Raw genomic sequence first — 24,679 nt, forward strand, 5'->3', positions numbered from 1 at the left:
AGGCCCTTCTTACTTTCATAAGTTACAGTGCTCGCATTTCCCATTGTTACTGGAGGAGCGGAATTTGCACATGAAGTTACAAGAGTTAGGGCAGGCTACAAGGCTGCCCCAGGTAAAGATTAGATTGCATGAATATCCAATATCCAGTTTGAATGATTTGATTTCATGTGTCAATTTAATAAAATGTGTACGGCAATGTGTCCATGCAGAAGTCCACCAAATTGCCAAAGAGACCTGGTGCTTTTCAAGTTCAGCAGATTAATTTGAACAGGGGAGTCAACCAAATTGCTTTCAGATCTAATCTCCTCCTAGCCCTGTGGGTAAAAACCCCAACATTGCACACCATAAACTTCCACTGACTTTATTCTGTAGTAACAAAATGCTTGCACCCCTAGAGTTCTTACCATTCAGAGAATAAGATTACAAGGTATAACAATTTCATCTAGGAGGTGGAAAACCACAGAATAGTCTGCAATTATCACAAACCAATTGTTTTGTACTCTAGATTCTACAAACCGAGACTCCCTCGATATGATTGAACGAAGTCTGTGCTTGGTGTGTCTTGATAGTGCGGGTGGGGAAGAACTCAATGATACCAACAGGGCCTTGCAACTTCTCCATGGCGGAGGCTACAATAGAAATGGTGCCAACCGTTGGTATGACAAGTCTATACAGGTAAGTTCCAACAACCAGCAGAGGAGAACAACACACATCAGTTCCTGGCTGAATCCAGGAAGGCAATTAAGAACTTCTTGTCTCACTACAATGTGGCTCTCTCAAAGAAAAGGGCTGCGAAACCAGGCTTAAGTCACTTAAAATGGGTATGGAAGTTCTGCGTCCAAATCTGCTGTCTGTACTACAGTTGCCTTAAGCAACCTAACCTCTCTACTACCATGAGATGATCATGCTAACCTTCTTTTAAGGCAGTCCAGAGCCCTCAGCCTCCTTTAAAGAGCTGTCTAGAAGTGATCATTGGTTCAGATTTTGTCAAAACCTATCTAGTCTTCATTGGCAACATACTGTGCTAGGAGAGAAAAGAAGGAAAAAAATTGGGGTGTATCTTGGGTTCTGGTCCCAACTTACCTCTTGCTTCAAGCCCTCCAACAACCATTCATTTTAATAAGTCAGCTATTTAAAGCAGCCACATCTTTTTTTCAATCTCACAGAGGGCCACCCCGCCCAAAGTGGGGCTCTTTAATAAATAGCAGAGAAGTGCTGTGCTCCCAGGAGGTCCAAAGCATTTCTTATGAACTGCTTTCAAAGTGTGCCTGGCTCTGCTTTCTAGTCATCCCAATAAGGAGGACAATGGTGTGTGTCAGATTCGTCACCTGGATGAAATGTAGTGGTTAAGGTGTTGGCTTTGGACCAGGTCCGCTAAGTTCAATCTCCATTTGAACATGAGCTCACCAGGTGCCTTTGAATCAACCGCTCTCTTATAATCCACCTATCTCAGAGGTTCACTGCATGGGGTTAAAATTAGGAGAGATCCCTATACAAGCTGCTTTAAGTCGTCAGAGAAAAGGAGAGCTGTCCTCTATAAAACGATGGAGGGATCTCAATCATAGCCAAAGCCACCAGCAGCTTTTCTAGTAGTCATTTCTCAATCTCAATTTTAAACAAAACAAAACACTGAATATAGGGTAGTCTTTCTTTAAAAGTCCTTTTTTTTTCTGAGAAAGAGAGCATAGAAGAATGTATACACATTACTTTTTGCACATTAGGAGCAATTTCTCCTGGGATTTCCAGCAAAATGGTTGTTTCTTTCTCTCTCTGAGAATTGTTGAAAACAGTATCTCAGACTGCCTGTCAGAAACAATCAGTGAAAAGAATTACTAATTGGATTGTTCTCTGCTGCTTTGGGAAATTTGGGGAGATAAGATGCCTCATTGTCAGAAGAAACAACCCTCTTCATCCTCCTGCCAGAACAGCTTGCAAAGTTGGGGACTGTCTTCAAGTAAGAACAAGCATTTCTTCTCAAAAAGTCAGGGTGAAACTCCATTAGATTATCAAGTAAGAGATATACAGAGAGAAGTTTTGACTCCAAAGTTATCTGCTGGTTTGTCAGCAACAGATGTTACAAATGATTTTGGAGTGTGCTTTGAAAGTGGGTGTCTTAGAAAGAAAATAGATTAATAACCAGAAAAAAGTAAGAGGAAAGAATTGCTGTACTAATCTATGAAAAGAGAACTAAAAGTTTAGAAGAAGTAGAAGTACCAAGAAAAAAAAAGAGCTGATCGCCTGCCAAGAAGAACTGGACTGGATTCAAGGTCAAGCAAGTCATATGAAATTCAAAATTTTGAAGTTCCCTTATGTGGATGTTGATCAATCTTTGGGGTTACCATGGAGAAATGTATATAAGAACTGTCCCAGTTGGAGTATGGAGACTTTTTAGATGCCATTTCTCAAGTCCCAAGAGAGTTCCAATCACTGCGTAGCCAGAATCTCATCATGGTAGAGTTTTTTCAGAGCTCTAAATGTGATAATATTCTGCAGATATGCAAGAAGGCAAGCGCCCTGGAGAAGAATAATATTCCCTGAGTTGCCACAGAGATATACAAAAATATAAAGAATTTAGCCAAGTTTCCCCTTCATGGATCACTGCCTTGTCGTGGCGAAGGGGCTTGCGTAACTCAGTGAAGCCATGAGCTATACCGTGCAGGGCCACCCAAGACGGACAGGTCATGACAGAGAGTTCTGACAAAATGTGGTCCACTGGAGAAGGAAATGGCACCCCACTCCAGTATCCTTGCCAAGAAAACCCCATGGACAATGTTAAAAGGCTAAAAGATATGACGCCGGAAGATGAGCCCCTCAGGTCGGAAGGTGTCCAATATGCTACTGGGGAAGAGCGGAGGGCAATTCCAAGTAGCTCCAGAAAGAGTGAAGCGGCTGGGCCAAAGCCGAAAGGACGTTCAGCTGTGGATGTATCTGGAAGCGAAAAGAAGGTCCGATGCTGTAAAGAACAATATTGTATAGGTACCTGGAATGTAAGATCTATGAGCCAAGGCAAGCTGGATGTGGTCAAACGTGAGATGACAAGATTGAACATCGACATCTTGGGAATCAGTGAACTGAAATGGACGGGAATGGGTGAATTTAATTCGGGTGACCATTATATCTACTACTGTGGGCAAGAAACCCTTAGAAGAAATGGAGTTGCACTCATAGTCAATAAGAGAGTGGGAAAGGCAGTAATGGGGTACAACCTCAAAAACGACAGAATGATTTCAGTGCGTATCCAAGGCAAACCATTCAATATCACAGTCATCCAAGTCTATGCCCCAACCACTGATGCTGAAGAAGCTGAAGTTGACCGCTTCTATGAAGACCTACAACACCTTCTAGAACTAGCACCAAAAAAAGATGTCCTTTTCATCATAGGGGATTGGAATGCTAAAGTAGGAAGTCAAGGAGTAATCGGAATAACAGGCAAGTTTGGCCTTGGAGTACAAAATGAAGCAGGGCAAAGGCTAATAGAGTTCTGTCAAGAGAACAAGCTAGTCATAGCAAGCACTCTTTTCCAACAACACAAGAGACGACTCTACACATGGACATCACCAGATGGTCAATACCGAAACCAGATTGATTATATACTTTGCAGCCAAAGATGGAGAAGCTCTATACAGACAGCAAAAACAAGACCAGGAGCTGACTGTGGCTCAGATCATGAGCTTCTTACTGCAAAATTTAGGCTTAAATTGAAGAATGTAGGGAAAACCACTAGACCACTCAGGTATGACTTAGATCATATTCCTTGTGAGTACACAGTGAAGGTGATGAATAGATTTAGAGGATTAGATTTGGTAGACAGAGTGCCTGAAGAACTATGGACGGAGGTCCGTAACATTGTACAGGAGGCAGCAACTAAAACCATCCCAAAGAAAAAGAAATGCAAGAAAGCAAAATGGCTGTCTGATGAGGCTTTACAAATAGCTGTGGAAAGAAGGAATGCGAAAAGCAAGGGTGAAAGGGAAAGATATAAGCAACTGAATGCAGATTTCCAGAGAATAGCAAGGAGAGATAAGAAGGCCTTCTTAAATGAACAATGCAAAGAAATTGAGGAAAACAATAGAATGGGGAAGACTAGAGATCTCTACAAGAAAATTGGAGATATGAAAGGAACGTTTAGTGCAAAGATGGGCATGATAAAGGACAAAAAAGGCAGGGACCTAACAGAAGCAGAAGAGATTAAGAAGCGGTGGCAAGAATACACAGAAGAACTATACAAGAAAGATCTTAATGTCCCTGATGTCCATGCTGGTGTGGTCACTGACCTTGAGCCAGACATCCTAGAGAGTGAAGTCAAGTGGGCCTTAGGAAGCATTGCTAACAACAAAGCTAGTGGAGATGACAGTATTCCAGCTGAGTTAATTAAAATACTAAAAGACGATGGTGTTAAAGTGCTGCCCTCAATATGCCAGCAAGTTTGGAAAACGCAACAGTGGCCACGGGATTGGAAAAGGTCAGTTTATGTTCCAATTCCAAAGAAGGGCAACGCCAAAGAATGCTCAAACTATCGCACAGTTGCACTCATTTCACATGCTAGCAAGGTTATGCTCAAAATCCTACAAGCTAGGCTTCAGCAATACATGAACCGAGAACTACCGGATGTACAAGCTGGGTTTCGAAGAGGCAGAGGAACTAGAGATCAAATCGCCAACATTCGCTGGATCATGGAGAAAGCACGAGAGTTCCAGAAAAATATCTACTTCTGCTTCATTGACTATGCAAAAGCCTTTGATTGTGTGGATCACAACAAACTGTGGCAAATTCTTAAAGAGATGGGAGTACCAGACCACCTTACCTGTCTCCTGAGAAATCTGTATGCGGGCCAAGAAGCAACAGTTAGAACCGGTCATGGAACAACCAATTGGTTCAGAATAGGGAAAGGTGTACGACAAGGCTGTATACTGTCACCCTGCTTATTTAACCTATATGCAGAGTACATCATGAGAAATGCCAGGCTGGAAGAATCACAAGCCGGAATCAAGATTGCAGGGAGAATCATCAACAACCTCAGATATGCGGACGATACCACCCTAATGGCAGAAAGTGAAGAAGAACTAAAGAGCCTCTTGATGAGGGTGAAAGAGGAGAGTGCAAAAGCTGGCTTGAAACTCAACATTAAAAAAACTAAGATCATGGCATCTGGACCCATCAATTCCTGGCAAATAGAAGGGGTAGAAATGGAAGCAGTAACAGACTTCATTTATTTGGGCTCCAAGATCACCGCAGACGGAGACTGCAGCCATGAAATTAAAAGACGCTTGCTCCTTGGGAGGAAAGCTATGGCAAGCCTAGATAGCATATTAAAAAGCAGAGACGTCACCTTGCCGACAAAGATCCGCATAGTCAAAGCTATGGTTTTTCCAGTAGTAATGTATGGCTGTGAGAGCTGGACCATAAAAAAGGGCGAGCGCCGAAGAATTGATGCCTTTGAACTGTGGTGCTGGAGAAGACTCTTGAGAGTCCCCTGGACTGCTAGGAGGTCAAACCAGTCAATCTTAAAGGAAATCAACCCTGACTGCTCATTGGAAGGATTGATAATGAAGCTCAAGCTCAGATACTTTGGTCACCTAATTAAGATCTCTTTGGAGAAGACCCTGATGCTGGGAAAGATTGAAGGCAAAAGGAGAAGAGGACGGCAGAGGATGAGATGGTTAGATAGCATCACTGAAGCAATGAGCATGAAACTGAGCAAACTCAGGGAGGCTGTGAAGGACAGGAAGGCCTGGCGCAATATGGTTCATGGGGTCACGAAGAGTCGGACACGACTTAACGACTAAACAACAACAAAGCCAAGTTTATCTCATGGACAGACAGCAGGGGATAAGAACTTTCTTTCTATATCTTACAATATTTGATTATATAGAAAGAAAGTCCTTATTTTATGCTGTCTGGGAAGTGGTGTGAAGAAATTCTATGATCCAGAAACTGCTGCCAAATGATTTAACTGTTGGAACAGATTATTTTATGTACACACAATCATGAAGTCTTTTTTCCCCGTTCTTTCACTTTTCTTTTCTTCACTTTCAGATTTGGAAGGGAGGGAGAATGGTACTTCCATGACTAGCTGGATGTCCTCATAAACATCATTCACTCTGTTTTTTAAAAAATTCAACCACATTTTTTCTTCTTTTGAAGTTAATTTTTTTTTTTTTAAACTTAGGGGTAGTAGGTGCCATTTGGTGCTTTTGATTCACCCAGCTGTATCAAGATTTAGATCCTTGGATATTGTTACACCGGAGAACTTCAAAATGATTTCTGTGATATTTGGCCAATGCCTAAAACAAATCCTACCTCTATTCTAATACTGGCAGCTTCACTAGCCGGTATCTTAAAGGCAAAATGTACTACATTTTTTTGAATTCAAAAGTTATTAAATTCATTTTCTGCCTAAATTAATTTCCCTGCTTAGTTTGTTGTAGGACGAGATGGAGTCTGTGGAACAGTATGTGAACATTCCCCTTTTGATGGAATCATTCTCGTACAGTGCATCGAACACTTGCTGAAGCACATGTAAGTCACCTTTAGTTGCTATAAGAAACCGTCTGCTTTTCTGCTTCAGCATGAGTGTTTCATGTCTTCCAGTGACATTCTGATTTCAGCAATGCCTAGAAGCCACTACTACTTAAATGTATATCTTCCTATTACTTCTTCTTTTTCTTCTTCTTCTTCTTATTAATATTAAGGACAATTATTATTTACTTTTGTAAGGCTGTGCAGAAATCCATACATGATGGAATCTTTCTTACTTGGCAACTTCTTGTAAAGCAACTCTTATTGAGCGTGTCCCCCACCCCTTGGCATTTTGAAGCAATGTGTTGAAATTAGTAAAGTGTAAATGCTATTGTATTTACTAGAAAGGAAGCCAAATTTAAGGCCACAGTAGAAAGGGTTGGCTTGATTCCTGGAGATTACATGGACATAACCATGTAGGGTTGTTGGGGGGTTTTTGGTCTATGAATTGGATGAAAGATCACTAGAGAATCTGAGGGCTGTAAGATAGACTGAGACCCCCCTCCCCCCCAAAATGCTAGAAAAGATAATGGTAAACTACTTCCATATTTTTGGCAAGCAAGCTTCAGGGTTGCATCCCAATGTAGACACCAAGAATCAAGCTCAACCTCTTTTTTTTAGACAGAAAAGAAAATATTTCTCCTAACTTGTCAAACTCTGGTTTCCAACTATAGCTGAAACCAATTCTGACTCAGAAGCAATAATCATATGAAGCAGGTATCTAGGGGATAGCTTTCCCTGAGTTGATTCAGAGGTGTACAAACAATTCAGAAAGGCAGGCCATAGAGCTCACAAATCAGCCACCAACCCATTGGACTTCTGCAACTCTCTATAAACAGGAAAGAAAACGCAAAGAAATTGGTCAGAGCAGATTCAGTGAGCGAGCTTCCTGCCCCAAGGAGACTAAGGTGGAAATGTTCTCCAGAAATTCAGGGACACTTGGCTTCATCTGCAGAAAAACTTGAAAGGTAAAGTGACTTCATCAGATTCTTCAATTCCATATTTAATGCAGAGATATCAGGACTGCACGTTTTCACTGATCAATCTGTTGAACACAATAAATGAATAGGGGGTTCATTAATTCACTGAGGGGAGATGCTGGTGAAGTAAAGAGCTAACAGCATAGCTGTTGCAAGTGGGATACAGTGCAGAAAAACTTTTTATATATGATTGAGGACTTCCTTCCTTCCTTCCTTCCTTCCTTCCTTCCTTCCTTCCTTCCTTCCTTCCTTCCTTCCTTCCTTCCTTCCTCTCTTTTTTTTACTTTTCATCTGCAGCTGTAATTCTATATTTTGCAAATCTTCAGTTGGTAAACGTGCAAGTTCATTACAGGAAAAAAAAAAACATTTTTGTGGTGGCGTCTCATCTGAAATTCCCTTCGGAAAGAGATGTGAATGGCTTCATCTGTGGCTTCTTTTAAAACTTCTGTCCTCTCTGGCTTGTCACCGAAAGGACTGAATAGTAAACACTATTTTCTGCTGTTAGATATTTCAGTGGTTCTTTCTTTCCACTTGCTTATTTTACTATTCCTATTTTGCTTTTGCATTATAAACACCTTGGGAAAGGCACAGTCTTGAAAAATGGCAAAGAAATACAGTATATTAAAGGCCAGGGCTGTGCGTAACCTTTGAAGCAGCAAAATGTCCCTCAAAAAGCCTTGCTCAGCCCTATTAAATGCGTAAATATAGGGAAGAACATCCACATAAAGGAACAGGATTGAGCTCTCTGCAGGACTGGGCGTCTTCATTCACCATGGCAATGTCACGTGTATGATTGTCAGTGTGTTCCTGTTGCATTAATAATGGCTGGGAAGTGAATTGGATGCTGAATATTAGTCTTTGCATTTTATGTAAACCTGACCCTTTGTAGGTGCACACAGTGTACTTTAAGCAGCCTGAGGAATAAGTCTATAGTTTCAGAACAGAGAAAGATTATTGCAATAGGAATAAAAGTAACTCATTTGAATAGCCCATTTGAATTCAAGCCTTAGTCCTTTGCATAATGCTTCCATCTGAAACCCTGAACTGTTGATTCCGGCACTCCAAGGGGATGTACAGCTTTTTAAATTGCACGGGACTGAACAAGCCATCTAATGTCTGGGAACTGAGTTTAGGGCCTGAATTCCAAGTTTATTATGGATATGATCCTCCTAATGCTTTGAAGAGCTTGTTGGAGTTGCTGGGAGAAGTCTTTTAAAAAAAAAAAAAAAAAGTATGATGAGAACTTCTCACTTTTATTTCTCTTCTTCTTTCTCATTTTCTAGACTGGTGAAAAATCTAGATTTTATTGCTTATAAATTTGAAAACTATGGGAAAGAATTTATCAAAAAACAGAAGATGAGCCCAGATGCATACATCCAGGTGGCCCTCCAGCTTGCCTTTTACCAGTACGTGAAGTAAAGGTGTTGATCGCTCTGATTACAGTCCATATCAAAGTGGTGCCAAATTGCTTGCTATGTCGTTCTTTCTATTTGTCTGTAAATAATATACAGTTTTCTCTGCAGCTTTCTTTAATACAGATTGTTTTGACAAAGCTACATGTTGCACAGGGGTGTCCAGCTGGGACAGGTATGCATCTGAGATCCCTTAACTAAACAGTATTGTAAATCCCAGAGCGAATATGGATCTCAGAATTGGTCTCCACGCATGGCTCCGAGGAAGGGGTTGGGTCTATTGCTGAAGAACACAATGAAAGCATAGTGGGAAATGTAAGATCAAGGAACATATAGCTCAGTGGAGAACCAGGATAGTCTGCTGGACTTTGTGGTCAAAAGTCCAGGCTGCTCAAAGGTTCTCTGGAGTAAGAAAAGACTTGCTTGGAGTGGGAAAGGTCAGAGCAGGCTGCTAAGCTTCTGCACCATCAGGTAGAGTTAGAGAGAAGATCTTGAGATGACAGTTTCTTCTCTGTCTGGCTGTCCAAAAAGTCAGGGTTTTTCTACTGTGTCCATCCACATGGGATATTCAGAGGGACTGTTGAACTATCCTCCCATACAGAAACAAGTAAACAAATCCTTCGCACTCCTGATTGTCTTCTGGATATTGTGGAGATTCCTTGAAAGATAATCTTTTTCCCCTCATACTCAAGGTGATCAGCATTTCAACAGGATGCTTTGTGCTTTCTTCTTCTCCCCCAAATGGAAGTTTTAGCCCTTAGGCAACCTTGACATTAAGAAAAAGGTCACATTTGCAAGTGGGAAGGGGACTAAGGCACAGAAGATTCATAGTAAGCATCCCGTCACAGGATGTAATTTGTGTAATTTGTGTCACTCATATCACACAAAAAAATATGTTTCAAGGAGGAGGGCAGACTGTATGAATATGGTCTGTGTCAAAGTGGTAATCTAAGGGAGAGTTCAGCTTGCCCAAAATGTTCTACTGCCAAGTTCTTGACCACGTTCAACGTTCTGGTTGGCTTCCACTTTTCATTTGGGCTGCTGCAAAACCATGTCTACGGAAAGGAGCTGTCCATTCAGTTGTGCCGTTGTGTTTAACTTTTTTAATGCAGCCATTGTGATTTATAGAGAAAACAAGACGTGCACTGCCAGGAACTGGTTCTGCTCTTAACAATCAGAAAAATAAAAGAAATTAATTAGTACCCTATCACAAAAGAGGATCAGGTTACCCTCGTTGTTTTCAGAGTCTAAAGAGGAGCAAACATCCCCCAGTTAAAGCACACTAACTGGGAAATTAAATGAGAGTCACATACAAATTGGCTTTAGAAATCAGCAAATAGTGGTCAGTGCAGCATCCAGAACAAAGGTGGGTGGGCCAAGATCAGTGCAAAGAAAGGAATTCTACAAAACATTCTACTTCCCTCCCCACCATTGCAATTGGGTAGCCCTGCTCCGGTTGGAGTCCAGGTAAACTGGCTTCAGATTTTGCTTTGCAAGGCGCAAGGAAAGGACTGCGGTGAGAAAGGAGGGAAGGAAGGCGCTATCTCACTTCCAGAGTTCAACCAAAGTATAACCTGATCCCATGTCACCTTTTTGGGAACAGCCACTTTATATTGCCAGTGGCAATGCCAAGGGCATCCAGAAGGAAGCCAAGAGAGGTGAGGGATGGCATTTGCAGGCTGATGATACAGACTTGCCTCAGATCTCCTGACACAAATCTGGAACAGGATCACTTTTGATTTCAGTTCAGTTCCTGATACCTTCACAGGCCTCTCTGCATAATTTTCCTGGTAATAACGTGTTCGAAGTGCTTTGCTTTTTATTTCCCACATAGCCTGTCATCCTACCTCTTTTTTAGTGGTCTATCATCCAAGTTCTAACCAGGACCAACCCTGCATAGCTTTTCCAGATCAGCCAAAGGTTAGCTCGGTGCTACCATCTAACTGGCTGACCTTCTAAAGAAAGGATTCGTCTTTGCAGAAGAGGACACACAGCCAGCCATTCCACACACAATGCCTTCCATCTGTCTAGATCAGTGTTGTCCAAACTTGGCCACTTTAAGATGAGTGGACTTCAACTCCCGTGCTGGCTGGGGAATTCTGGGAGTTGAAGTCCACTCATCTTAAAGTGGCTAAGTTTGGACAACACTGGTCTAGATACAACTAGATACTGTCTAGATACCCCTAGGTATTTCCTTGGGTGCTGTGTATTTTAATTTTTGTATCTCTGATGAGAAATTGTTTTCAATTTATTTTAAGATGGTTTGTTGCCCAGAGTCATTTGCTGAGATGGGCAACCATATAAATTGAATGAATGAATGAATGAATGAATGAATGAATGAATGAATAAATAAATAAACAAATAAATAAATAAATGATCTTCTGTAGGATAAGACTTCACAATCGCTTTTAGGATTCTGCCAATTTTTAATCACAAAGTAATCTAGAATAGGGTTGTGATACTTGGGGCCCAAAACTCCAGGTGGCCTCTAGATTTGGATAAGTTAGAGTTTTCTATAACTCTTTGCTATCATCTAGTGGTGCTCTAGATCAGGGTTTCTCAACCTTAGCAACTTTAAGATATGCGGAGTTCAACTCCCAGAATTCCCCAACCAACATGCATTCTATTGGCCAGGGAATTCCGGGAGTTGAAGTCCATACATCTTAAAGTTATCAAGGTTGAGGAACATTGATCTAGATTTTTGCAGCCCAGGTTTTCTTTATTTTTTTCTTTCTTTTAGCAGTTCAGATACACAAGCCCTACACTCCAATCGCTCTTAAATCTAATATGCTATGGAACACTTTGGTCCTGTGCTATCCATAGAGGGATTTTTTAAAATGAATTTTTAACAAAATTGTCATCTCGCCATTATGTTCTTAATTCTACAATGATATTATGTGAATCAAATAAAACATTCTTTAAACTTAGAGTACGCTTGTTAGACTGGCATAAAAGTTTTCTTTACATATGCTGCATAACTGGAGCAAATTTAATTCAACACACGTTGACCCTGATGTTGTAGGAACAAGCTGGTTGTTATGTAGATTCTTCCTACAGAATTCCATTTGGGTGGAAATGAAGTGCTAAACCATGTAGAAAACATGGTGGTAAAATAGTCACCTGGATTAGGGTACAATTTTCTTCCAGCTGTTTAAAGCTTGTACAGGAGTGGTTCAATCATGCTTCAATTGTCATTCCACTGTAGGTTGAACATGAGGCTGGTTCCCACCTACGAAAGTGCTTCTCTTCGTCGGTATGAAGGTGGGAGAGTAGACAACATCCGCTCTGCCACTCCCGAAGTGTTAACATTTGTCAAAGGAATGGTAGATAGGAAATCAGCTCTACAGGTATGTGGCTTCTTTTGCTTATGTTTTGTGTTTATACAGTATGCGCATTCCACTGTCTTTCCATTGATAGAGTACCTGAGGCAGCTAAGAAGACAAACCTTGCACTGTTGGATCAATTCCCTTGCTCTCCTTCCAGTGTAAATGGCAGCTGGAGGTAGATAGGTTGGGGAATGCTTTATTTCTGTCCTTCTTTACCTGTTCAGAAAGGACAGGTGAGTAGACAGGAAGAGCAAGAAAGAAGAAATGACCTAGAGGGTTCTGGATTTTACAAGGATTTTACAAGGATTTTACCTTGCTGGTGAGTAATCCTTGGCAGATGTCCAATTATAGGAAGCTTAAAAGAAGTCCTATGCTAAGTAGTACCTACTTAGTAATACCTACAGTGGGGCAAAAAAGTATTTAGTCAGCCACCAATTGTGCAAGTTCTCCCACTTAAAAAGATGAGAGAGGCCTGTAATTTTCATCATAGGTATACCTCAACTATGAGAGACAAAATGGGGGGAAAAATCCAGATAATCACATTGTCTGATTTTTAAAGAATTTATTTGCAAATCATGGTGGAAAATAAGTATTTGGTCAATATCAAAAGTTCACCTCAATACTTTGTTATATATCCTCTGTTGGCAATGACAGAGGTCAAACGTTTTCTGTAAGTCTTCACAAGGTTTTCACAAACTGTTGCTGGTATTTTGGCCCATTCCTCCACGCAGATCTCCTCTAGAGCAGTGATGTTTTGGGGCTGTCGCTGGGCAACACGGACTTTCAACTCCCTCCAAAGGTTTTCCATGGGGTTGAGATCTGGAGACTGGCTAGGCCACTCCAGGACCTTGAAATGCTTCTTACGAAGCCACTCCTTCGTTGCCCGGGAGGTGTGTTTGGGATCATTGTCATGCCGAAAGACCCAGCCACGTCAATGCCCTTGCTGATGGAAGGAGGTGTTCACTCAAAATCTCACGATACATGACCCCATTCATTCTTTCCTTTACGCGGATCAGTCGTCCTGGTCCCTTTGCAGAAAAACAGCCCCAAAGCATGATGTTTCCACCCCCATGCTGCACAGTACGTATGGTGTTCTTTGGATGCAACTCAGCATTCTCTCTCCTCCAAACACAATGAGTTGAGTTTAGACCAAAACGTTCTACTTTGGTTTCATCTGACCATATGACATTCTCCCAATCCTGATGGTAGCCTTTGTTACTTTGGTCCCAGCTCTCTCCAGGTCATTCACTAGGTCCCCCTGTGTGGTTCTGGGATTTTTGCTCACCGTTCTTGTGATCATTTTGACCCCACGGGGTAAGATCTTGCATGGAGCCCCAGATCGAGGGAGATGATCAGTGGTCTTATATGTCTTCCATTTTCTAATTATTGCTCCCACAGTTGATTTCTTCACACCAAGCTGCTTGCCTATTGCAGATTCAGTCTTCCCAGCCTGGTGCAGGTCTACAATTTTGTTTCTGGTGTCCTTCGACAGCTCTTTGGTCTTGGCCATAGTGGAATTTGGAGTGTGACTGTTTGAGGTTGTGGACAGGGGTCTTTTATACTGATAACAAGGTCAAACAGGTGCCATTACTACAGGTAACGAGTGGAGGACAGAGGAGCCTCTTAAAGAAGTAGTTACAGGTCTGTGAGAGCCAGACATCGTGCTTGTTTGTAGGTGACCAAATACTTATTTTCCACCATGATTTGCAAATAAATTCTTTAAAAATCAGACAATGTGATTATCTGGATTTTTCCCCCCATTTTGTCTCTCATAGTTGAGGTATACCTATGATGAAAATTACAGGCCTCTCTCATCTTTTTAAGTGGGAGAACTTGCACAATTGGTGGCTGACTAAATACTTTTTTGCCCCACTTGTAGTTGGTAAGCTCAAATGAAGGTGTAACTTCTCATCTTAAGGGATAACTATAATGCATCACAGAACCATTACAAAATCAGTAGTGTATAGAGTTGTGCAGTGTTTAGACTTGTTTTTCAATAGGTGGGAGGAGAAACAGCCCCAGTCTGAACTCTTTAAAGCAGCCATATCTATCCCTGGGATCTCATGGCAGCTGAGGAGAGCAAGCATGCCTGGAAAAGATGTGGCTGCTTTAAAGAGCTCCGTCCAGTGCTGTCTTTTAGCTCACACATGCTTTGAAGTACTTTTTTGCTGATCAGTCCAAGTCTAATTCTTGAGATAGTGAAGCATTTAATGGTTGGTTTATTACTATTAAAAGTGCTTTAATTCCATTGACTTCAATCAGACTGAGCCTGTAGTCCTTAATGACTCCTAGGGAAGCTTTCAGACATATTGAGTGGAATTGTTATGAGTGGTAATCCCGTCAGATTCGGAGGGAACCATGTTGGGGAAGGCAGCCGTAAGGCAGGGTGGACAGATCAGCCTCAATCTGGATGGTTACAACTTTGTACATGTTCTTTTATATCCCATTTCTACATTCCTGTGAAACATGAAGAATTAAAATCTACATTACATGAACATTAGCCTATAACTACATAGTTAAACTTGCATTTGAGCCCTTTTCTCTATTTTTCTTTCGAAGGCTCAACCTCAACTACGCATTTTAAAATTGATTTTGGTACCATGTTTTAACTGAAGTGTTGCAACATTAGGAGAAGGTGAAATAAAAGGGCAAATTCTATTCAGACTTGCATTCTAGTCTGGGATCAGCTCTGTTCCCAAGGACAGACTGCCTGAAGCACCTCTACAAAGGAATAAGCCCCTGACTTATTGGGCTGTAGAAGTTTATTTCTATTCAGTAATAGGGTTGTGTGTGTGTAGATGTACTTCTAGAAAATATCTGTTCTTTTTTTGTTTGTCTACAGAATTCTGAAAAAATGCAGCTATTTAAGAATGCAATAGCAGCTCAGACCAATTACACTATTTTGGTAAGCAAACTACTACATGATAAAGAAACAATTGTTTTAGCCACACACACACACACACCCCCAAAAAACACCCAGTGATGGTGATGAGTGTGAAATTCAAGTACTTCACTTTCCAGAAATCAGAGGCTGGATTAGAATTTGTTGTTTGTTTTCAGCTTTATGCCTGGCATGGAATTTGTTGTTCTTTAAATATTTCAAGAGAAGTGCCTGAGTAGCATAGACTATTCAGAATGAGTTATGTAGGTTAAATTGCTTCCAAAAGCATCCATGAACTTTTTAACGTGCGATCCCCTGCGTGCTACTCAACTACGTAGCCACTAGAGCAGTGTTTCTCAACCTTGGCAGCTTGAAGATGGGTGGACTTCAGCTCCCAGAATTCCCCAGCCAGAGTTGAAGTCCACCCATCTTCAAGCTGCCAAGGTTGAGAAGCATTGCAGTAGAGGGTGTTGCAGCAGAGGATATGCCTCTGGGCTGCCATCTAGTGGCCTTGAGACTTTTGCATCTCGGATCTGGTAGCCTTATTTAAAATCCTAGTATGGTCTTCAGCCTAAAAAAAATTAAAATCTCCACCCCAAAAATCTGTGGATGTTGAAGTCGCTTTAAGACAAAAGAGTCATCTAGAATTCCAATAAGGAAGCCAAACCCTGGGAGGCTGGCAAACTCAGGGCACAAGTACTTCTTGGATTCTGGAGAGATCTTTAAGTTACTAGGGCAAAGTAATAGAATTTTGAAAGGCTGCCAAATCAATTTAGTGTAAAGCAGAGTTACAAACCTAGTGTAAAGCAGAGTCACTCTCTTTCTCCTCCCCTGGACTAAGGATTCTTCTCTGTAATGGTCCTGTTCCCTCCTGTAATGCTTTGGCTCTGTTCTCCATGTTCCCAGGATCTGCCCATCCTTCCATCACAGATAGCAACAGTAGAAGAACATGACTGCCCCTCAGTCTCCTCCTGGCATGTGAACTTCCCCCTCACCGAGTTTCCCGTGGTGTGGCAGTGAAGGCTGCACTAGGTGGACCTGGAGCTGAATCTAGCATGGCTCTGCCGAAGTTCTTCAGGTCTTCGTTCCAGAAGCCATCGTTCCAGATGTAGCATACATAGCACCCACGAGATTGTTTAATTATCCCTTCTTTAGGCAAACGGTCATGATTAATTAAACTTGCAGCCTTAACAAAATTAATTTAGGACTTTTCCCCCTTGTACAGGATGTGTTGGCATCCCCTTTATTGTTTTAGGCCGCTGCAGTCTCCTCTTTAGATAGGACATTAATCTAGCCTGGAAAAAATGTCAGTGCTTATAGCCTTATAAATCACACTAGATAGGAAAATATTTTCATTGATCCTCCAGTCCATTTCTTTGATGGGAGGAAACCATGGTGACCTCTCCCCAGTTAGATCATCCTTCCTCGCACTCACTCTGATGTGAGACAGGCCAGCATTTGATTCTTGCTTTCCTAAAGATCCACAAAAAGTTGTTTATTCTTTGCTGGTGGTGTTATTCATCTGCCTTGAAGAATGTTTAGTTTGTAGCCGTGAGAACTTTTTTTTATTTTGCCAGAATCTGGTTTTCTGCCTTCCTAAATAAAGAACCCCAGATTATGCCCATAAACTCATTAAGCTATATGTCTTTCAGCCTCATCTACCCCTTTGAAGTGAGGGAAAAAATTGTCCTAAGTCAATTTACAAGGTGTTGTAAAGTTTCTAGACAAACTGTTGAGAGTAGATTGATATTACAGTCCTATAGATTTATTAAGCTCAGTTTATTTTTTATGGTAAAAATCCTAGAATGGAGGTACAATAAGATTAAGAGAATAAAATCATACGAAATTACAGAAAGCAGTAGAAGCGGCAACAGATTAAAAAAATAGAGAGAGAGAAGAAAAACAAGAATAATAGCAAAACCAAAAAACGCAGAGGCACAAAGGAAATAGCCCTGGTGAACAAGTAAGACTTTGATTGTCTCAGTCCAATCCAGGACCGAACACAATGGAAATTCCTTTTTATAGAAATTCTGAGGCATGTCTATCAGCCCCACTAGGTAGGCCAGACCAGGAAATCAACTCAACAGGAAGACAAGAATTCTGCTTTATTGAGATAATCTGTAATAACAGAATCCTGCAAGTCGTCCTCCTCCTTCTTATACCCAGTGAATCAGGGCAACATCTGCCTGAGCCACTTCTGAATGTTATTTCATTGTTCTGGACTTTCAAAATGCTTCATCCTCTTTTGCCTAGGCAATGGGTCCTGCATATTTGTGTCAAGGTCATCTTCCCTACTCCCTCCAACGTCCCATTAAGTTCAGTGGGAGCTTCCTTCAAACAGCAAGGCTAGGTTTGTGTCCTTCTTGATTTTCCACTTCCGAAGAAGTGTGAATATCAAACTGAACACTGCCACAAGGTTTGTTGGGTAAACATTGAAAAGATTTCATTTTAAATCCAGAAGTACACATTTATAGGCAAGCTGCAATGATCAATTATGCCTTCATTCTCCTTTTGGGGCACAGGCTATTACAGGGATGGCCATAGACAATCATTTGCTGGGACTGCGAGAGATGGCCCGGGAAAACTTTGAAGAGCTGCCAGACCTCTTCACAGATGAAACATATTTGGCAAGCAATCAATTCATTCTCTCTACCAGCCAGGTGAGTGAAATTTTACTGGGATTGATCAGAGGAAAGAATCTCTATTACTCTCCCTGTGACAGACCTTATGAATCAGTGACAACTTGTGATGAACCTGGTAGAAAGAGAAGCAAATATGTGTAGCTCAGGGTTGAACTGTGGAGTCCTTGGAGTTCTCTGAGCTTGGTTGTTTTCTTGCAAACATTTCATTACCCACCTAGGTAACATCTTCAGTGCTAGAATGGAATGGGGTTTGCTCTCTGTTTATAAATGTATGTATGTAGATGACATCTTTGTTATAATAAAAAAGGAACAACTAGAGAAGAGACATGAAACCATCAACAACATCTTCGAAGGAATAAAATTCACCAGAGAGGAAGAAAACAACACACTACCCTTCCTGGATATCCTCATCAGCAGAGGAAACAACAACAGATTAGAAACCCAAGTCTATCAGAAGACACTAATCAAGTACTCCATTACCAAAATAACAACCCAACCTCCCAGAAGAGAAGCTGTGTAAGAACATTATTCAAACGAGCACAAACGCATTGCAGCAACCCAGAACAGCAGAAAAAGGAAACAGACCACCTATACAACATCTTCCAACAAAATGGATGCCCACGCAACTTTATCAAAAAGTGCCTGACCACTCAACCTACTACAACACAACCAACACAAGCTATGAAAAGGATCACACCGCCATACATCAGAAACGTCTCAGAAACTACCAACAGACTATTACAGCCACATGGCATCTCCGTAGCACACAAACCAACTAAAGCCCTCCAAAACATCTTAAGCCAACCAAAAGACCCAGTAGCCCAAGAAAAAAAAAACAGGAGTCATCTACAACACAGCGTAAGGACTGTAACAGCCACTATGTAGGACAGACAGGCGGAAGGCTAGCAGAGCACATCCATGAACACCAACCAGCAGTCAGAAGACATGATGAAGACTCCTTAATCTCACGACACATGGACAGACTGAACCATAGTTTCAACTGGGAAACTGTCAGCATCTTAGACCAAGCTAAATCCAAAAATGCAAGGGAATTCCTGGAAGCTTGGTATTCAGACAAGGCAACCATCAACAGGCACATAGAGATAAACAAATTTACACACTATTCAAAAGAGACAATAGAAAGGAAAACAGAAGACCAGAACATCTCCTCACCAGCAATCATCACCCAGATAAGCAGAGATTAACCCCAAGATTATCACCAGACATACAAGCAGTAAACAATACCCTAATCAAGGAACTACCAGAGGGGGGAAAAAATAGAACAAAACAAAACCCCCACCCCCACCAACACTGGCAGGGCATGCCCCAATATATAAACAGAGAGCAAACCCCATTCCATTCTAGGACTGAAGATGTTACCTAGCTGAGTAATAAAACATTTACAAGAAAACAACCAAGCTCAGAGAATCCCAAGGACTCCACAGCTCCTGGTAGAGACTTTCTGAGTCTCAACAACTGTCTAAAATGGCTGGTGTGGGTCTTCCAGGCTGTGTGGCCGTGTTCTGGAAGTTTTGTTTCCTAACGTTTCGTCAGCACCTGTGACCGGCATCTTCAGAGTGCAGGAGCACAGACAGGAGCAGTTCTCTCTGTGCCCAGGGTGATGAGAGAACTGCTCCTGTCTGTGCTCCTGCACTCTGAAGATGCCGGTCACAGGTGCTGGCGAAACATTAGGAAACAGAACTTCAAGAACACGGCCACACAGCCCAGAAGACCCACACCAGCCATCATATGCCGGCCATGAAAGCCTTCGACAATACTCTCTAAAATGTTACGAGTTCTCCTTTCTTAGACTTTTGACAGCGCAAATGAATAGCCAATGCTTGTCTATTTGGGCAATAAACATGGACAAAGGATAAAATTGAATAAAGGGTAAGCTGTAGCTGATAGTCCAGATATGTCCCTTAATAAAACCTTGGAGCCTTGCTGGATCAGTCAACATTCTCTTCCCCAAAAGAGAATCAAAGCTGATCAAAGCTGATCGAGAAACCTTCAAGCAAAATATAACCAGAAATATAAAGCATCCTTCAGTCAAAGGGCTGCCTTTAGCCCTGAAGCAGTACACCAAGGGCCATGATCCCAAATAGACAAAACTGGCAAGGGGTGGATGAAGAACCAAACTGAACTGAATGCAGAATTATATGTAATTTAATTAATTAATTAATTAATTAATTAATTAAATGCCCTTAATATGATGCCTTGCTAGGTATTTAAGAATTCTCTTTCTCTCACATCTTTTTTTTTTTTTAAACCATAATTTTATGACAGGTTTTGGAAGGACTTTAAACACCCAGCCCACTCCAATGCTTTGGGTGTCAAATAAGGCTCCAGGTTACGCATTCTTGCTGCAGTTGATCACAAGGAAGGCTGGAGCCTCTCAATCTTTGCTCACATTGCAGGCTTCAAATGTTGTGAGTCATTCCTTTCAATTTGCAGACAACCTACAAGCATGAAGATTCAAACTGTTCTAGGTCTTTTGCTACTTAAGTCAACATAATTTCATTTGTAGATTCTGTTACGAACGCCAGATCGTAACACATTTCTGTATGTACACACAGTTTTAACGAGCCAAGCTACGTTAACAACTGGTGTACTGAGGCTGTGTATGAGATACAGAAGGCCAGAAGTGCTTTGCCTTTCAGAAAGGGTTGGAGGAAAGCTTCTAATGCAAAATGCAGACAAGGAATCTAATAAGTCATTTGATCTTGTCATGCTGTCTGTGGATTTTTCAGACAAGATTGTGCGCAATCCCTACATAAATTCTCCAAGAAACCATCCATGGGCAAAAAGGGAGTCTGAATAGCTTGATGGCCTTTGGCTGGTGTACAGCAAATTTATCTGCCTCTTCTGTAACTCTATTAGTGGGACTAATGGCCTGTCCTATGCCATTAAAAGCTGAATGCCACTTTTGAAAGCCTGCACGCAACAAAGGCAGGAATGTAAGGATTTCTTAACCTGCAGCATCTTGCGGTCAGAAAAAGCCCTGCATTCCACAACAATAATAAAACTCAAAACAAATTGGAAAAAACAGAAGAAGAAACTCAGGTCCTCTCTGTAGCAAATAGCTTCTTGCAGAATTTACTGGCTCCAAGGCTTTTTCAAGATAATACATCTCTGAGATATGAATAAACACATCTCTTAAACGTATACTCAGTAACTGTTCACTATTAAAACTGCAAGGAAAAGACAGCTATCTATTAGTATGATTCCAATGAAAAAGAACTGATGAGCAAACCAATAATGTTATTTCAAGACTAATGTGTTCCACTGAATTCAGAGCGTGTGCTCAAAATCTGATTACATTTGGATTAAGTTGGCAAAGCTGTACACTGCAGAAGATATATAATAAAATGATCAAATTAAAAGAACTGCATGGCCAGCTTGTTCCCCCACCCACCCAATCATCATCATCCAAAGTGAATTAGTATCAAGAAAATTGGGCTCTTAGGCTTTGTTTTCCAAACCAAACGCATCTCCTAAGCTGTATAAGAAGTTATTGAAATACTTTCCAAACTTTGCAGTAAAGTCATGGGGTGGAACTAGTGAATGGTTCACATAATAATAATTAAAAACTCTGATCCTTGTGGACTAGTCAAGCCCTGAGTTAGTCTTCATTTCAGCTATTTAATATGCTGTAAACCAAACACCATTAATTATTGTTTTCAAATAATGGTGTGTTTTTGTGGCCATTGCATTTGTTGGAGAGTAACAGTGATTCAGTTGGTCACAACCTTAATCTTCATTTCAGTAGGATTTGAAATTGGTTGAATATCATCAACTTGAAGTTTAGGTAGTATCTTCAAAATGTACAAATGAAGACTCAGTTGAGAAATGAAGTGAAATGAAATCTGTCTTCACTAGAGGTCTTCAAGAGAAGCTGAACAGTCATTTGAAAGATGTTCTAGTGAGGTGTGTTTCAAACTTGGCAACTTTAAGATGTGTGGACTTCCACTCCCAGAATTCCCCAGCCAGTGTGCTGCTTGAGTGAGTTCTACTCTGAGCAGGAATTAGACCAGATGACTTTTAAGGTGACTTCCAACTCTATGATTGTTTGGTTCTGTGAAATGACATGACATGAATGAATGAAATGAAAAGAAATTAAAATGTGAGCTACACAAGTCCACTTTTCAATTATTTTAGGGAACAACTTAGGGCCAAATGAGACTTCCTTCAGAGCCTTTATGGTTTTTTTCCTTGTTTTTAAACAGAAATAACAGCCTCTGTTCATTCTTGAGTAGTTTAATTCTTTGCTACTGGGCACGAAAGGGCATTGCATTATATGTAGGCATATTATATCATCGTCATTGTTGTCATCATCTGCAAATAGGACCAAAAAATAAGTTGAGGGCTTATCCAAAAATACATTCTGCAGATAGGCATTTGATCTGCCAAGCATCTTCCTCTAACCACTAATTTCCCATAAGGAACTTTGCATCCTGGGACAGTGGAGAGCAAATATTGGCACTGCATTAAGAGGGAAAGGCATCACATGAAAGGGTTTGGGTTGAGATCTCAACTCAGAAGACGTGTTATGGAAGGCACCAGCTTGGTTCCCTTACAAGCAGCCATGTCTCCTGAGCCTCTCCCCACTGCAGAGAGCCAACTTCAACATCAGCCATAGACAACAAAGCCCTTGACAGAATGCTACCCCGCCTTCTCTGCACCACCAAGCCATGGGAAGGAAGTGATCAGGGCTTTTTGCCACCAAAGAGGATGAAGCCCATTGGATTACCGGGACCATAATCAAGATCCCCCTCCTTTCCCCTCCATGTTTCATCCCAGTTTAAATGCTACATCAGTTTAGCAGCAGCTCACAAAACCTATGCCTTTCAGTAGAATGTGTTGGTTAGAAAAGTGCTACCAAATTCCTTCTGATTTTAGGGACCACAGACTTGGCCTACCATATACCAGTCTTCTACCCTGGCTTATGTGGCCACCTTGGCCAGAGTAGAAGGGAGTGATGGTTTATATTCTCTGGATATGGCCTCAGATTGGACAAGGCAGGTTTTCTGATGGCAAGGTGAACATATGCAAATTGCTCCAGGCATCCCTACATGTGGAGCATCACTGCTAAGAATCACTCCTCTTTTTTGTTGAATTCAAGTTTCAAGGATGAGCAGATGCCAAGGAATCCTGCGTGTCCAGGAATATAAGGCATTTTTTTAAAAGAACAAAAAGGGGTAATACTATGAAAATCTACCCCATGTGATGTCTGAATGTTCCTTGCTCTAGATTGGGAATATAGTCCCTGTCAGGGTATCTGTCGGAAAGGAATCAAAAAAGTCAAAATGGCAACTGCAACCATGAAATTAAAGCTATGCCCTCTTTTTACATGCGGTGCATGAGCAACGCATGTAAAAACAGGTGGGGCTTCAATCACGCTGTCAAAGCCACCATCTTGACTTTATGATATCCCCCCCTCCAATGATGCTGGTGGGCCAGGGGTGTGTGGAATATTTTAGGCCAAGCACCATGTCTCATCTCCAACTTGGGGTCCATGTGATAATTAGAAATAATTTCAATGATTTTAAGATGATCATCCTGAATGGATTCAGTTATTTTCTTCTTCCACAGTCCAAATGACAATCCCAAGGCCACCTCATTGTTGCTGCATCTCCAGGGCCCTACAGCTGCAGGGGCCATGACCCAACCCAGCCATCTTTAACTGAGCCCCATTTTGTTGTTCTTGAAATTAGGTTCCAACCACAATGGAAATGTTCTGCTGCTACGGGCCAGTGATTCCTCAAGGCTATGGGGCTTGCTACAATCCACAGTCACAGTATATCTTATTCTGCATTTCAAGCTTCAAAAACTGTCCGGAGACCTCTTCCAGCAAATTTGTCAAAGCCATAAGTGAAAGTCTAATGGACTTGAAGGAGCTCTGTAGCAAATGCAGCTTGACCTCGACAAGCATCCAGGCTAAACTGAAAGGATGTCATCCTGCTACCAAACCCTAATTCTATGTGTGTCTTTTCCTGCCTCCTCTTTGCAAACCGTTCTTAAAGTAGAGTGATGTTTCTGTGGAAATGCCAGCTATTTATTGGAGGCAGGAGAACTTTATTTTTCTTTAGCGAGTATTCCTATCAATATTTATCAAGACAGGAGCTTAAATTATCTAGAAAGCTGACATTTCAGTACTGCACAGAGCAAATGTGTGAATAATGATTGACCCAAAGAATGAAATTACATGCAATTCATCTCAATGTGTAATTTGAAATAACCGGTTAACACTAGTGTTTTAGAAATAGCTGTGGTTAATGTGCAATATATCCCCTTCACAAGAGTTCCAACTCTCTATGATTTATTTATTTATGGAATGTAGAAACCGTTTCAGTCTTGAAGGACTCTAAACAGGATACAAAGAGCAACAATGGCATAGCCAATGCAAACAATAAAAAATACAGTAAGACCTAAGAAATTATGGCTGGTGTGGGTCTTCCAGGCTGTGTGGCCGTGGTCTGGAAGTTTTGTTTCCTAACGTTTTGCCGGCATCTGTGACCGGCATCTTCAGAGTGCAGGAGCACAGACAGGAGCAGTTCTCTCTGTGCCCAGGGTGAGGTGACCCTTTTGTAGGTATTTATAGAGATCTGAGGGGGGGGGGGGATTGGGTGTGTGTGTGGGGGGTTACTGAGTGGCTGCTTGTTTTGGTGTCAGAATATGTGTGTATCTTCCTGGGGATTAAATGGCAGGGTTTTTTCTTCTATTGAGTTGTTAATGAGGGGCTGCTGGGGGTGATTAGCAAGTTCATTGTGTGAACTGTTCACACGTCCTGGTGGTTGAGCTGAGTTCGTTGACCTTTTGCAGGCTGTATTTTTCAGGATTGGTAGCCAGGTTTTGTTGATTTTTAGACTCTCCTCTTTTTTATTGAAGCTGTGCTGGTGTTTTATTGAAGCACAGCTTC

At 41.4% G+C, this 24,679-nt stretch overlaps 1 protein-coding gene across 1 annotated transcript in view; it reads left to right on the plus strand.

The window, feature by feature from the left end:
* CHAT (choline O-acetyltransferase) overlaps positions 1-24,257 on the plus strand; it is a 35,613-nt gene extending 11,356 nt beyond the window's left edge. Inside the window, exons 7-14 of the mRNA XM_088154461.1 lie at positions 506-675; positions 6,419-6,519; positions 7,359-7,487; positions 8,783-8,905; positions 12,117-12,258; positions 15,080-15,142; positions 17,641-17,778; positions 23,475-24,257. Of these exons, the coding sequence (XP_088010587.1) occupies positions 506-675; positions 6,419-6,519; positions 7,359-7,487; positions 8,783-8,905; positions 12,117-12,258; positions 15,080-15,142; positions 17,641-17,778; positions 23,475-23,735 (1,127 nt within the window). The 3' untranslated portion in view covers positions 23,736-24,257. The remainder of the gene's footprint in view (positions 1-505; positions 676-6,418; positions 6,520-7,358; positions 7,488-8,782; positions 8,906-12,116; positions 12,259-15,079; positions 15,143-17,640; positions 17,779-23,474) is intronic.
* Positions 24,258-24,679: the final 422 nt, after the last annotated feature.

This window comes from Python bivittatus, unplaced genomic scaffold (genome assembly GCF_059951505.1).
Source record: "Python bivittatus isolate LINGU-HERP-01145 unplaced genomic scaffold, Pbiv_v1 ctg000050_np1212, whole genome shotgun sequence".
NCBI lineage: Eukaryota > Metazoa > Chordata > Lepidosauria > Squamata > Pythonidae > Python > Python bivittatus.